At 45.4% G+C, this 14,465-nt stretch overlaps 1 protein-coding gene across 1 annotated transcript; it reads right to left on the reverse strand.

Moving 5' to 3' along the window:
• Positions 1-2,422: 2,422 nt before the first annotated feature.
• On the reverse strand, positions 2,423-7,384 carry LOC109784142 (uncharacterized). The gene is made up of 3 exons (XM_020342737.1): positions 6,287-7,384; positions 2,675-3,126; positions 2,423-2,441 (listed from the first exon to the last, which is right to left on the reverse strand). Exons 1-3 carry the CDS (start codon positions 7,382-7,384, stop codon positions 2,423-2,425), a joined length of 1,569 nt encoding a protein of 522 aa, XP_020198326.1.
• Positions 7,385-14,465: the final 7,081 nt, after the last annotated feature.

Genomic DNA, 14,465 nt, shown 5'->3' on the forward strand with positions numbered 1-14,465 from the left:
GAAGGAAGAGGAGCTCGAAGAGAAGAGGAAGGAACAAGAGAGAGCAGATTATGAGTGTCGCGCTAGGGAGCATGCGTTGAAGAGGAAATGTGAGAGGGCACAGAAGAAGCGTCTCAAGGATTTTGAAGAAAGAACCTTGAAGCTTTGGGCATTCGAAGCTGAAAAGAAAGAGAGGGAGAACAAGATATTCATGGAGAGGGTGGTTAAGGAGGCTCACCGCATAAGGAAAAGGGAGGAGGAGGAAGAAGAAGAGAGAAAGAATAAGAAGGGAAAGGGGCCTTGCTCTACACAATAGAGCAATGCTGTGAACCGTGCCATGCACTCCTTCGTGTGCATTTCATCTTGAACCTTCTTGTTGCCTAGACTCCTTTATGTGGTGAACTATGTGTACTATAAATTGCTTTGGACTCCTCTGTGTGTACTCCTTTATCTGGTGAACTATGTGATGTCAGAATTTCTTTGGACTCCTCTATATGTACTACTTTATGTGGTGAACTATGTGATTTCACAATTGCTTTGGAGTCCTTTATGTGGTGAACTATGTGTACCACAAAATTGCTTTGGAAGTTTGCTTTTGACATACTGTTCTGACTGCAACGCCAAACCTAACGGCGTTCCTTTAAGACAGTAGCTGCCTGGGACTTGTACACGGAACGTTGTAGTGTGCACTGGCAACGCCAAAGCCCCTGGCGTTTCTGACCTACATCGAAACGTTCAATGTGGCCTGGCGTTCCTTTAAGACAGAAGCTGCCTGGGACTTGTACACGAAACGTTGCAGTGTGCGCTGGAAACGCCAACACCCCTGGCGTTTCTGACCTACATCGAAACGTTCTACGTGGCCTGGCATTTCTTTAAGATAGAAGCTGCCTGGGACGTAGCCCTCTGGAGTGTTCTGCCATCCAGGACGTCGGATGGTTCTTGAGCTAACTCGGCGTGCTTCTTGAGAAGGCTGAGAAGGTTGAGTTGGTTGTGGAGCATCTTCCATCTGCGAAGCCCCAAGCTCCACATAGTCCGGATCCGCATCGTCGTCTGTCTCCTCCTCTTCATCTTCCTGTTCATCAATCCGTGCTCGGCTCGAAGAAGCACCTGCTCGGCTGGAAGATGGACGAGCGGAAGAAGCACGTGCTTGGCTCGAAGATGGACGAGCGGAAGAAAGCACATCCATTCTATACTGAGCACGTGCACGCACATCCGTGGATGAACCGCCATGGCAAGAGAGTAAAGCGGCTTGTGTTCGGCAACGATTCACAACCTTCTGCAGAGGCAAAGACATTGATGTGTAAATATGCAAAAATAGTTCACATGATATAAAAGACATGTTCATATTAAGAAGGCCTCTAACCTGTAGAGTACTCCTAACGAGAACGTCCGTTTCTCTACCAGGTGCGTGGCCAAGCACCACATTACTATCATTGATACATCTCCATAGCACTGTGCCCTGAATAAAACATAAGTGACACACCACTCATGAAGAAATGACACCTGTTCAAAAAAGAGACAAAAAGACATACCACTCAGTCATGTAGAGGGCCATAATCTAGGTGCACTCCAATGGTCTCCCTAATAGAGTTGTTGAATGCACCATCAGCAGCCTCACTTGGCATTACTTCCAAGAAATCGGCACGAGTCCAAGCACCCTTAAGGATAACTCTGTACTCTTTGCGAAGCCACTCCAAATGCCTTAAATATGCCCCCTCGTCGTTGTCAGGTGTGTGATCATCTTCAACTCGGGCATTCCTCTGAGAATTCCACATGTCCACCCACATAAGATGGTGATCCTCCCAATTAGTGACATTCTTGTTGTTTTGCCGGCTCGTCCTACAAAGCATGAGAAGTATCGGTATCAATTTCATTTTCCATGGTACACATTGATCAACATATGGTAAGAGAAACTCTCACCTATGTAGCACCACATTTGTCTCAGCATAATCCGGCAGGGTGCGTTGTTGTACTCCAAATTGCTTCGAAACACGATGTGGAAGATGCCACTCCACCGCAAAAAATCATATCATGGCGAACGCGCACGCCAAAGATGTTGGTCACGAAGGCACATATTGCTCAAAGGGAACTGCCTAAGTACCATGTACGGCCTCCAATTAACATACATCACAACATGTCACTCGCTCATGCACAACAAAAAAAGCTATAATGATGGCAAGGCATTTGATAATTACCTGGTTGTAAGTAAGCATGTCAAGCTCGCTTATGTATGCCTTGTACCGCCCCATGGGGGCGATACTCGACACTTGGACAGTAGCCCACGTGTATGTGATAGTGGGATACCGCTCCTCATCCCCGTCATAAGGCCACTCCCAAGGTTCTTCCAGAGCAATGGTGAAGTTACGGCCCACATGGATACGCTCCCACATCCAAATCTGTAGGGCCCAAACGAAACCACCAAGACAAGATTTTGGCTTACTCCTCATACATGCTCCGTCCAACTGCACATTTGTACACACATTAAACAATCACATGCAAAAATCTCTTTCATATAATGAGAATGCATCATATTAGCATTAGCTGATGGTACAAGAAGGCTAGTGCCGCCGACCCCCAACTCCACTTAACATCCCAGTTACGAAGAGGGTCCAAGAACATCCACGAGGTCGTGTCTCCCGTGCCGTCAGGAAACACCACTTGGGTCAAAAGATTCCATAAGTAAGCCCTGGCGTACCTCTCCACAACAGCCGGACTGGCATTCTCTGTGCACTCGTAAAAATGTTCCTGTAGCCACGAGAACAAAACACCGGATGGCCTAGGATCCTTCTTTGTTTCATGAATCCACGGGGGAGGTTCAACACCAACCAAACCTGCAACCCTTTGTCGCCACCCCTCAGACTTCACCTTCCCGATAAGAGCCCTGCCCTCGATCGGAAGCCCGGAGATCATCGCAATATCCTCCAAAGTGACGGTCATCTCACCAAGAGCAAGGTGAAAAGAGTGCGTCTCCGGCCTCCAACGGTCCGTAAGGGCGGTAATGACCGTCGAGTTCAGCCATGGTGGTGTGCCTTTAAAGTTGAGCACAAACTGGAGAAGATCCATTCTTCTAAAATAAGGCTCGTAGCGACGGTCATACTTCAGGGAGTCACATGGGTTGTGGCCTCTCAACCGAAGTATTGGAGGAACCTACAAAAAACACATGCACAATTTATATACTTCTCTAAACTACTGACAATATGAGAATCAACCATGTAGATACATAATTACCACCCCTCTTTCCATTAGCACAGCAGGATGCTTCTCCTCGTAATAATCATCAAGACCGGGATATTTATCCGGCTCAAACATCCTACAAAATAAGGTCAATGGATTCCTTATGATATACTCCCTCCGTCCCAAAATAAGTGACTCAAGTTTGTACTAACTTTGTACTAAAGCTAGTATAAAGTTGAGTCACTTATTTTGGGACGGAGGGAGTATGCTTTAAATTATGACCACATCTTTTACAAAATCGTGAGAGAAACTACTACAATTTATCCCAAAGATACAAATCACGAACCACATTACCAACACCAATTGTTTTCAACCTATTTATAAACAAATAATAGTTTCAACCTAATCCAAAATAATGGTCTATCTCTAAATACAATACTACACAAGTTCACTAAGAATACTTCAACACAAAGAGTACTTGTCTTCTTTCTAAACATAATCTAACTAAATATTCATCAAACAAATCACTAATAACTCGTCTTAGGGTTCCACCATGTTTGAAAAAATACATCTACATAAGCCAATCTTAACTGAATATAAATGGAGGATTGGGAAGAGAATACCTCAAGCAACTCGGGGATGCTCCGATCTACTCGTCTTGATGGTCAAAAAGGAAGATTTGGGGGGGGGGGGGGGGATTTGGTGAAGAAGAGGGGAGGGGCGGCCGCCAGTTCCTCGCTAGACGAACTGCCCGAGCGGGGCTAAGATGGGCTAGGTCAGGCCCCCGTGGCCCCGCGCGCATTACTTCATACAGGGTAGAAACGCCGGGGACATTGGCGTTTCTGACATGCCACGTCAGCGAAATCAGTGGGTTCGGGCTGACCATGGGCCAGGGCAGAAACGCTAGCTGCCTCGGCGTTTATTTTGTTTCCCAGAAACGCTAGCTGGTTCGGTGTTTCGATGTTGACCAGAAACACCGCGGGCCTTGGTGTTTCTAAAAATGTCAAATCGTGAAATACTTTTACGTCGGGTTCAGTTTGTGACTAAAAACTCTAACAAGGTCAGAACAGTGATTTCGGCCCCAATAGTATACGTATGTTTATCCCATGACGTGATGCGTCGTCCTCAATGGACACAGTGTTCGATTCGCCCGTATGGAGCGGCATGCATGGTCAATGCGGTGCAGTCCTGTACAGAGATCAACAATACAATAAATTTATACGCGTGACTGTAGCATCCCGTTGCTCTAGCTAGCCATGCTAGCGACGTCTCGACATGCACGGTACGTCTACACGCCCACACAGACCGTCGTGGGGTTGCACCGATCGGCCCGCGTGCAGTAGCGGCAGTGCGGCCGCCACAGGGCGTGGCGGCGGGGCCCAGCCCTTCGTCGCGTGCGGCAGCAGCGCTGTCGCGCAGCAGCAGTGCGGCCGCCTCATACGATGGTGGCCGGGCCCACGAGCTCGGCGCCGTTCCGTCGCCGGCCTGGAATCCCGTAGTGAGCGACTAGCCACCTGGCAGCGTGGCGGCGGGGCCGGCCGCCTCACGTCGGGGCGGCAGGTGCCATGACGAAGGGGTCTCTTTTGTTGATCTGATTCAGAGATGGTCTTTTTTGCCATTCCAATTCGATATGTGGTCTCTTTTGACGAAAAATCGCTTTTTCGGAAAGAGAGAGTACTAGTAACCACGCGAGAGATGTTCTAGTCGAATGATTTTCTTGCAGATGAATGCACTAACTATATGTGTTGACATTTGGCACTATGAATGATTTTTCTTCCTGCAGGGAAGTCTAGAGTATTTTAGACCTTCTCTAGTATCATGTCAGTGGAATAATCTTTGGGCCCATTTATTAGTAGATCAAAATAATGCCCATCGCACCATTTGCTAACATAGAAGTTGATCAACAGTTCAACACAGAGTTATTTTGTTTACACACAAAGCGTGTGTACAGAAAAACGAGAGGAAACGACTACCAGCCTGCCAAAAGAGCCATGGTTCTCTTCATCAGGCTACAGACCGCAAAGCATACTGAATCGGCGACCCCGAAGCGACCTTCCCAGATTAATTTCTCTTCTGCAAGGCAGACCAAGAACACAGCACATGTGAACATCACAGAAATAACAGTAGTAGGTTTAGCAGGGTACAGGGTAATTCATCCAACATCCAGAGCAACAGCAACAATCCTCCAAACATATCTAGGCACAACAAATTATATAAAAACAATGTAACCAATGGCTTCTTTCCACCAGTAAAAGATGCACTTCTAATCAACCTTCCAACTTCTCTTGTCCAAATACAAAGAGTAAAGTTCTGAGGCGGCGATGACTTAGCTAAACAATGGGCATCTACATTGGGCTCACGAGCTTCACAAATAGAATCCGTCTCTTAGAAATCCTTACTAATATCACACACTTATGTTATAGGCATAATGTGAACTCCATAGTTTGGCCCTCTGAATGGGTTTGGCAACCTCGATGCAGTGTAAGACTACCTCTGTGCATGCCATTGTTTTCTGCGGCGTCATATCCCTGATGTGCTCAAGATAAATAGATAGAGACAATAACACTGTAAGGGGAAGGGCTGTGCATATTGGTTATTAGTTTGTATCGACCTTTTCTTCCCTCCGCACCACCGAATTGTTGAGGGAAATTCTAGCTCCCGCTCATTGCAGGAGTGAAGGAAGCGCCACACACTACCCAAGCCTTTCTACGCAATCCCAATGAGAAAATTAATTAGATTGCAATCTGCCTCAGCAGTATGTATGGGGTTCTATTAATAAGGGAAGCGATGGACTCCATTCGTTCCCTAAATATCCTTTTCATTAGATGTTGCTGTCATCAATTACAGAATAAGCAAACCATACTCAAGACTAATTTGATAAGCATTACTGTCAACTATTTGAAAAAGATTGTAAGCGGGATATCCATTCATACACAACTTCAAATACATTTGTTGCTAAAAAGCCCCTTGAGTATTTTGATTAACAAATATAAAAAAGCAGAACTAGTCCATTAACAAGAGTCACAGGGGAGCAAATGTACCTTGAGAACTTCCAGGCAGTTCTTATAGACATTGTACTGCATCAACAAATGCTTGGAAGGACCCAAGCCAGTGGCACAAAATCCTTCCGTACTGCTTGCCCTGGGTAGTCAGCAATAATTTCATGCAAAGATCTATCAACCAGAGAATACTCGCTCCAGTTCCCAAGGCTTCCAGTAAAGTACAAGCAGTCTCTTCGAACTCCCGGATGATCTGGACCAAGGCAACCAGCGAACTCATGCATATTAAAGAACAAGCTGCAACCACCAAGGCTATGTGTCCTCGCCCACTTCCTTTCCCCGGATCCCCACTGGAAAACACGATACAACCTGATTTCGATAATTAGCATTAGCTCACCCTGACACTCTGCGAGCCAGGCCACCGAACTTTTTGGAACTGTCTGTGGGCTAAGTTCATCACCAAGAAACGACAATACCACATAATTCTTGTCAAGCTCGACAACAGCAAGACGATAATTTGGATAAATCAATGCGTAGAGGGTGCCTTTCACGAACATCAGACTGTAAACGTGGTAGCATTCGTCGCACCGCGCCGCTTGCCACTGAGCATCCCCAATGCGGCAGTAGTAGATGTCCCGGTGCCATGGCGTGAAGGCGAGGATTAGGTCGTCGGAAAAGAGAACACCTCCAACGCATTCAGGGGGATCGGGCAGGCGGGCTCGCTCACCTGTGAGGAGGTGGCGGATGCGGATCTCGGGGCGGCTGGCGTTGGCGCTCATGCGTTGTATGGCGACGCGGCAGCCGAAGGAGTGGAAGCAGGTGAGGCTGAGGTCTTGGGGGGTGAAGAGACGGCTGAAGCAGGTGGGGCTGCGGCGTCCATGGGCCAGGGGGGTGCGCGGGAGGCGGAAGCGGAGGATGCGGCGGAGGGGGACGTGGAAGAGCGCTTCCGAGGCAGAGGTCTTGTGGGGGACGAGGAGGAGCGGACCCTGCGAGGCGAGGTTGGACGATGACAGCGGGAGGTGAGCCCGGTAGGCGCGGCAGGCGGCACGTAGGGCGAAGAAGTCCTCGAGGGTCGTCAGGCGGCTCGCGGTCAATGGGATCAGCTGAGGTAGGAAGTACGGCGAGGCGGTTTCTTCAAGGTTTGTGGAGGATGAGGAGGACGTGGTGATTGCGGAGGCGAGGGCGGTGGCCGGCGGCGAGGACCTCGTCCTGCGGTTCCCCGACTTGGCCATTCCCATGCCTCGCCGCCGCATCTGCACCGAGGCGGCGCTGCGTTGGCGACCTGTGGTACTGGATATGGTGAATGTTGACGTCTAGATCCTGGGCATTAGTTTTCCTGCTGTATGTTACCTTGCTAGATTCTGTTGGAGTTCTGTTGTACATGACCTCCTAATATGTAGGATCTGACTGCAACCCGAGAGTATATAGGTCGTTCGGTTTGTGTGGCATATATTTCAATCTAATAACTGTGAATGCATGGCTAGGTTTGATTAGAGGCCTATTGATGATCCAGGCCGGGTTGGTACTACTATTGGGCTTTGTCCATCTAGTTTGTCTTATTCATTGAATTTGAATGTCTCAAATTTTTTTTTTGAATTTGACCAAGTGATTTGTCAAATGGATAGACAGAATACTTCGATGAACCTTCAGAGAACATGCTTCATTTCCCAGTCTGCAATACGTTTGCTTGCTTAGTGCTGCAAGTGATGACTTCAGTACATCACGTCATCACCTGAATATGCATCCCCTTAACTAACCCAAAAGGCTCAGACCTAACACAATATTTCTACTTTCCTACCAAAAAATAAACTAAGAGCACCTATTTCATTAGGTGATTGAGAACAAAAAAAGTTTCAATCGATCTATCCTAGTCACATGATGATAATCCAATGGTTCCCATCCTTCTACTGTTTATCTTTAATGTCCGGCACCATATCTTCTTCCTCCCATACACCCACCTCCCAACCCAAGTTGAACCCCATGTTCCCGACCCCCACGGCCGGTGGGCGCTGCCGCATGCCGCCTCACCCTTCCCTGGCCACCGCCCGCCGCCTTTTTGAAGCCGCACAAGTCCATCCCGCCACCCGCCCACCGACAGCCTCCGCCCCTCCCAACTGGCCCCGCACACCGAACAGTCAACCGCCTAGGATGTTGTTGCTGTAGTGTCCCCGGCTCTGGTCATTTCCCTCTTAGGCCCTGCCAGCTTGCCCACGCATCGTTTCGCTATGCTAGGTTTGCTTAGAGAATACCTATGAGGCATGTGAATGGCTTGGGCAGGGCTAGGACAAGTATTGGCATAGCGTCTGCGTGGCCACCGTGTCCTTCACTAGATCCATGGTAGCATTTCTCAATCTGCAATACATATGAGATGGCCAGTCGATTAGGTGCGGTTTACAGTGGATTATTTTTTCCACGCTTCTAAATAGTACTGTAATTTACATGCTCACATGAGAAAGCCCTTGTTGGATTACAGCCGTAATGTTCTACCCTATTTTTTAGAGGATACAATATTCTACCCTTGTAAAATGGCATTTGGGTTGTAATATCCCAAAGTTTATTTCGAAGTATTATATAGAAGCATATCCATTTGCATATCCTTTTTATCACTTTTTGTATTTTGGTATATTCAAAATTCATTTCCATTTTGGTTTGAACTATAAAAGAGAAGGGGATACCATTACTTCCTCAACTATATAAAATGGAGATGTTACTAATATTCCACAAATTGCATTTTCAGAGTTCAACAAATAATTATGGGAATTATAAAATCCTAAATAGTATTTTAGGAAATTTTGAAGGTCATAATGCATTTAGAAAAGTGATTTCCCAAAAAATTGCATTTGAACATAATAAATTTTTGAAGTCCTAAATAAGTTTTTTGATTTATTGTATTTTTCTAGTATTTTTTGGACAAGGCTTGTATTTACAATTTGAATCAAACCGAGTCTATACAATAGAAATTATCAAATCTAGTCTAATTCCCTAAACCTATTTGGTCAGGCCCATATCTTCCTCTCCATTCTTTCACCCCTGAGCGAAACTGAGCACAACCGTGTGTGGCCCGATGCAGCCTAGCCGGGCGAGCCAGGCGGTCCAGCCCTACCAGCTTCCCTTTCTCTGTTTCTCTTTTTTGGCGACTTGGGACCGTCTGGTTCGTCCTCCACCTCGCAGCCGGCGAGACGCCGCAAGAGAATGGGCCGCGCATTACCCCTCCATCTTCCCCGATCCAAAAGAATCTTTGAGAGCCTCCCGCAACACCCTCCCTTCCTTAGTGTGCCATCAAATCGACCGAAGCGAACATTACAGCACAACCGAAACAGCCGGCACTACCTATGAGCACTCAAAATCGACCACCCCTTCCGCTATAAAGGAAGAATAAAAGAAGAATTGCTGGGGCCCGAAACCCTCACCAAATGGGTTGTGTGCTCCACAGTGTCTACAATTCCCCAATGGGCCACGTAGGGCATCTCAATACATATTGGACCAACTCTAAGAGATACTGTAAAATGAGTCATCCGCGTACAAAGGTACTCCCTCTGTCCCACAATATAAGATGTTTTTGCAACCTAACATAGCTTGCAAAAAATGTCTTATATTGTGGGCTTGAGGGAGTATGTTTTATCATTTAGCAAAAACTTGACCGGAATAGATAATATAAACGGAGGAGTATGCATTTTGGGGGGGGGGGGGGGGGGGTATACTAAAAAACAGGCCGCTCAAAGTTCGCATGTCTCGTACACGAGGCAATATATACAACATATCAAATAGCCCGCTCAAGCTCCGCTATGGATGTGGAATAGAGCTCGCCGCTAGGGCCCAACAACTTGGTAATGGCTGACACTTCTCGTTCTTGACCACCACGACCATCAGATACTCCTCCCCCGGTTCCGTCTTGCGCCTGGAAGGGCGTCCTGCGAGCTCCGGCCGGCCTCAAAGTCGGCCAGAGATTTTGGCTGGCCTTTGACCCTCAGTGCTCCCGAACGAGCTCCACCTAGCCGGTGGTGATCTTCGTGTTATCCTATGAGTTCCCTCCCTCAAAACCTTAAGGTAAGAGGAATGTCGATTTTTTTCTTGTCAAGAAGCTTGCCGAAAGGACATCGAGAGAGCTTTATGTGTGTTACAAGCCCATTTAGCTATTGTTCAAGGTCCTCCTCATTTCTAGGGCAGGGAATCCCTCACCAATATCATGAAGGCTTGTCTGATTCTCTAGAGCAGGATGATGGACGATGAGAGGGGAATTGACTTGGACTTTGAGTATCCCAATATTGGTAGACGTGTGAAACCCCCCTAGGAACCAGGACTGGGTCCAAGACTTTCTTGAGACATACTGAGAAATTGAAGATCAAACTTCACTTAGCCAACTTCATGAAGATCTCATTGAGCATCAGTGGAAATATTTTGGAGATGGACTTCTTTGATTTGATCATGTTTCCTCGTTTTATTCATGGTTGATTTGAGAACATATTTTATTTGCTTTTTATTTAAATTTTAACTGCTATTGTAATGTGGATTATTGTTGTATTGTGCAATGTTAAAACTTTGATTTATATTGGTTGTCAGATTATAGATCATATCGAGTTGACATGCAAATTTTTATGATAAATGGAGTGATAATTGTTTATTTATGCACTGGTTTTACAGTACTTGTGTTGTTCAAACTCAAACTCGCTTTGTACCCAAAGAACCTTTTATGGTATATGCCATAAGACGTGTTTACAGTGTGAACTTTTAAGGTATCTGCTAGAGTTGCCGTTAGTTGTTGATAAAAAAATTCATGTATGAAAATTGATGATTTGCTGGAGAATAAGTGAAGAGAAAGAGTAAACTTGTACTTCCTTCGTCTGTGTTTATTAGCCCTGTTGTATTTTCGGTCAAACATTCACGATAGATTCGAATAGCAATATATGTCTTGTATGTAGTAAAAATAGTGTGACTGGAAACTTATTTCAAATATGAATCCAACAATATAATTTTTGTGGCATATAACTTATATTTTGCTAGCTAGATTGTGGTTAAATTTTTACCAAAAATACGAGGGTACTAATAACTAGGATGGAGGTTGTATGTAAATTAGCCAACAAACCTTCCTCAAGCTTCGACGTGAAAATAGAGAGCAAGCACATTTATTCCTTCATCTTGTAATGGATAGCTTAGGCACAACCTATATCTGAGTAGTTGGTGAAAGTTGTTGGTTGATGACATGGATATTTTTACCTACAAAATTAAATACGACCTTATGGATGCCCATTCACGTGGTATCTCCTCCAGACGTTCAGTCTTCCGTTGAATTTTCATGTATTTTTATTTTATCATGAAAATCTTGTAAATCCATAAACTAAATAGGGGAAGTCCACGTATTTGTAGAGTAATACTAAAAAAAAATTTATTAGGGAAAACAAAATTGAATTTTCAAGGGAATACATGCATTTTTTTAGTGAGAATACATGCATTTTCAATGTCAAGGATCAATCTCAAGACTAAATCACCATCCATGTGCGGTACAAACCTCTGTCATTGCTCCACGTGCATATAAAATTTTAAATATTATTTGGATTTAACAAATTGATGCAAGCGCACAGGAGAACGAAGTCTTGTAATTGTTTTTTTACTGTTGTTGTACTGAGATCCCTTCCGATGCATCTATTCCGCTGCATTCCATGTAATTAAACGTTTCTGAACTACTGTGGTATGTGACCAACTAACAATTCTACATAATCATTAGTAGAAAAAGAGGCTTCCATACGCCCCCATTAGTCCCCAAAATAATCGAACCGCGATCAAAGGGGTCTTTAGTCGTGGTTCGGGAGGAGACCCGCGACCAACTATCTGGGCCCAGCGCGCGCTGGCGGACGGGAGGGGCTTTGACTAAAGGTCCTCAGGCTGGCCCAAAGGCCTTTAGTCGCGGTTGTCCAGGCCAACCGGGACTAAAGGTTAGACCTTTAGTCCCGGTTGGTCTGGCCAGCCGCGACTAATGGCCCGAACCTTTAGTCCCGGTTGGTCTGGCCAACCGCGACTAAAGCTTAGACCTTTAGTCCCGGTTGGTCTGGCCAACCGCGACTAAAGGGATTTGAGGCCTCATTTTCAAACTCTACCCCCCTGGATCGCCTTTTCAGTTTTAGAAAAAACAAAAGAAAATGATGGAAATGTCAAAAAAATAAAATAAAATAAGTTTCCCATGTGATATGTGGTCTAGTTGTTGGGAAAATTAACAAATATGAATTTCGACTTTATTTGCAAAATCTCTCTGGAATTTCTTAAAATGGAAAAGTTTTTTATATGAAAAATCATCTACTCGAAAAGTTACATCCGAATTTAACCGGGGGAACCCCGTTAAACATTTTTAGAATCCTCAAAAACCTAACAGAAAAAAAGATACGGGGCTTTTAAGATCTAGAGAGGCAAAAAAATTCAAAAAATTTCAAATTGTGGTCAAACTGTGGTCAAACAATGGTCAAACTAATTATTCTAGAATATTAGTGTTACTAAATAATTATTTCAGTTTTTTTTTAAATTTTGGTCAAATCTGGTCAAACTATGGTCAAACAGTGGTCAAACAGTGGTCAAACTAATTATTCCAGAAATATTAGTGTTACTAAATAATTATTGTTTTTTAAAACAATAGTTTCAAACTCAAACAGTGAAATGTGTCACTTCATGCTCAAGCTAAATTCCTGAGGGTTAATAGAATTGACATCCTACTATTGTCAGGAAAACAACAAGTGCAGACTTGGAAACGAGGGAGAATAGAACCCGGAAGTTAAGCGTGCTCAGGCTGGAGTAGTAAGAGGATGGGTGACCGTCCGGGAAGTTAGATGATTTGGAATGATGATGGGTGATTAGAGATTAGAGGTTAAATTGAGCAGTGATGACGGGTGGTGATTAGAGATTAGAGGTTAAAATAATTCAGAAATTTAAAAATAAAAAAAATTCGCAAAAAAAACCTGCGGAGGAGGCCTTTAGTCCCGGTTAGCCACGAGAACCGGGACTAGAGGACGGGCCTTTAGTCCCGGTTGGCCACGAGAACCGGGACTAGAGGACGGGCCTTTAGTCCCGGTTGGCCACGAGAACCGGGACTAAAGCCTTTAGTCGCGGTTCGTAAGAGGCGCGACTAAAGGGGGGGTCTTTAGTCGCGCATATTTAGTCCCGGTTGCACAGCCGGGACTAAAGGCCTTTGCGAACCGGGACTAAAGGCCTTTTTTCTACCAGTGAATCATGTGGTAAATGCAAGGTGCGCCTGTTCCACTTTTCAGCCCCTATATAACGAGCACTGATGGAGCAGCTAGCATACATGAGACATGATATTTTCCAAGAGTTAATCAGTTAGCAACAAGCCAGTTCATCGGCCATCGTAGGAATGAGAGGAGTCAGGACCAGATCTGTAAGACTGACAGACAAGCTCAGGATTCAAATTCCAGCAAGATGAAACTTCCCAGAGCGATGGTTGAGAGCTTTTATTGGGACGGGGTAAAGGGCACTGACTAGTCTGAGTGCCTTTTGACTGTTCCACACACCCTTTTTTTCCTTGGCTGTGTAGACGTAGTGGTCGAAGCCAATTTTTTTTTGCGGGCAATTCAGAGAGATTTATTAAAAGAAAGCACTCCTAGGACAATCAGCCAACAGGCTGGTCACTAGAAAGCTTGGAGTATTTTCAAGCCAGCATTCGGTCACATTCAAAGTGTAAGCACGTTTAGCACTAAGATGAGCCGGAATGTTTGTTGGCCTGATTACATGATGAATATCAAACAGGATAAAATCCCTAGCTAGCTCTCCAACTTCATCTAAGATAGGAGCCACAATCGAACGAGAATTGTGCCGAGTGTTTCAGAGTGAAACAAACTCCAAACAATCAGTCTCCATTATCACATGCGTAAAACCTCTCAGCTTGGTGAGCTTGACACTATCTCAGATAAAAGAAGCTTCCATAACGAACGGGTCAGAGATGTCTGGGTAGGATTTGCACCATGCCGCGAGTAGGGCAGTGTCCGAACGAGCAACACCACCACCTCCTCCTCGGTCGTCGGCAAAATTCAGCGCACCATCTGTAGATATCTTGATTACGCCTTGTTCCGGAGGCCGACAGCCATGCCCTGGAAGCATCAACGACGTAGTTCTGGGCAACTCAAGAATCGCCATGGCTTCTTTGGTCCTTCTTGCTGCATTCACAGGATCCAGAGCGTCTTCGCCGTGTTTCACTCGGTTCCGTGAGTGCCAAACACTCCACATTACCAATTTACCGTAGTAATGATGGCTCGATCTCTGTCAGTGAATCGTTGATCTCATAAGATATCCCTGGCCCGAGTGGCAGGGTGTAGT

Source organism: Aegilops tauschii, chromosome 3 (assembly GCF_002575655.3).
Source record: "Aegilops tauschii subsp. strangulata cultivar AL8/78 chromosome 3, Aet v6.0, whole genome shotgun sequence".
In the NCBI taxonomy this organism is placed as follows: Eukaryota; Viridiplantae; Streptophyta; class Magnoliopsida; order Poales; family Poaceae; genus Aegilops; species Aegilops tauschii.

Coding starts and splice junctions, on each gene's coding strand:
- LOC109784142 (XM_020342737.1), bottom strand. CDS start 7,384: ATGGCCAAGTCGGGGAACCGCAGGACGAGGTCCTCGCCGCCGGCCACC. Junction 3,127..6,286: donor CTGACTACCCAGGGCAAGCA/GTACGGAAGGAT, acceptor TGTTTTTTGTAG/GTTCCTCCAATACTTCGGTT.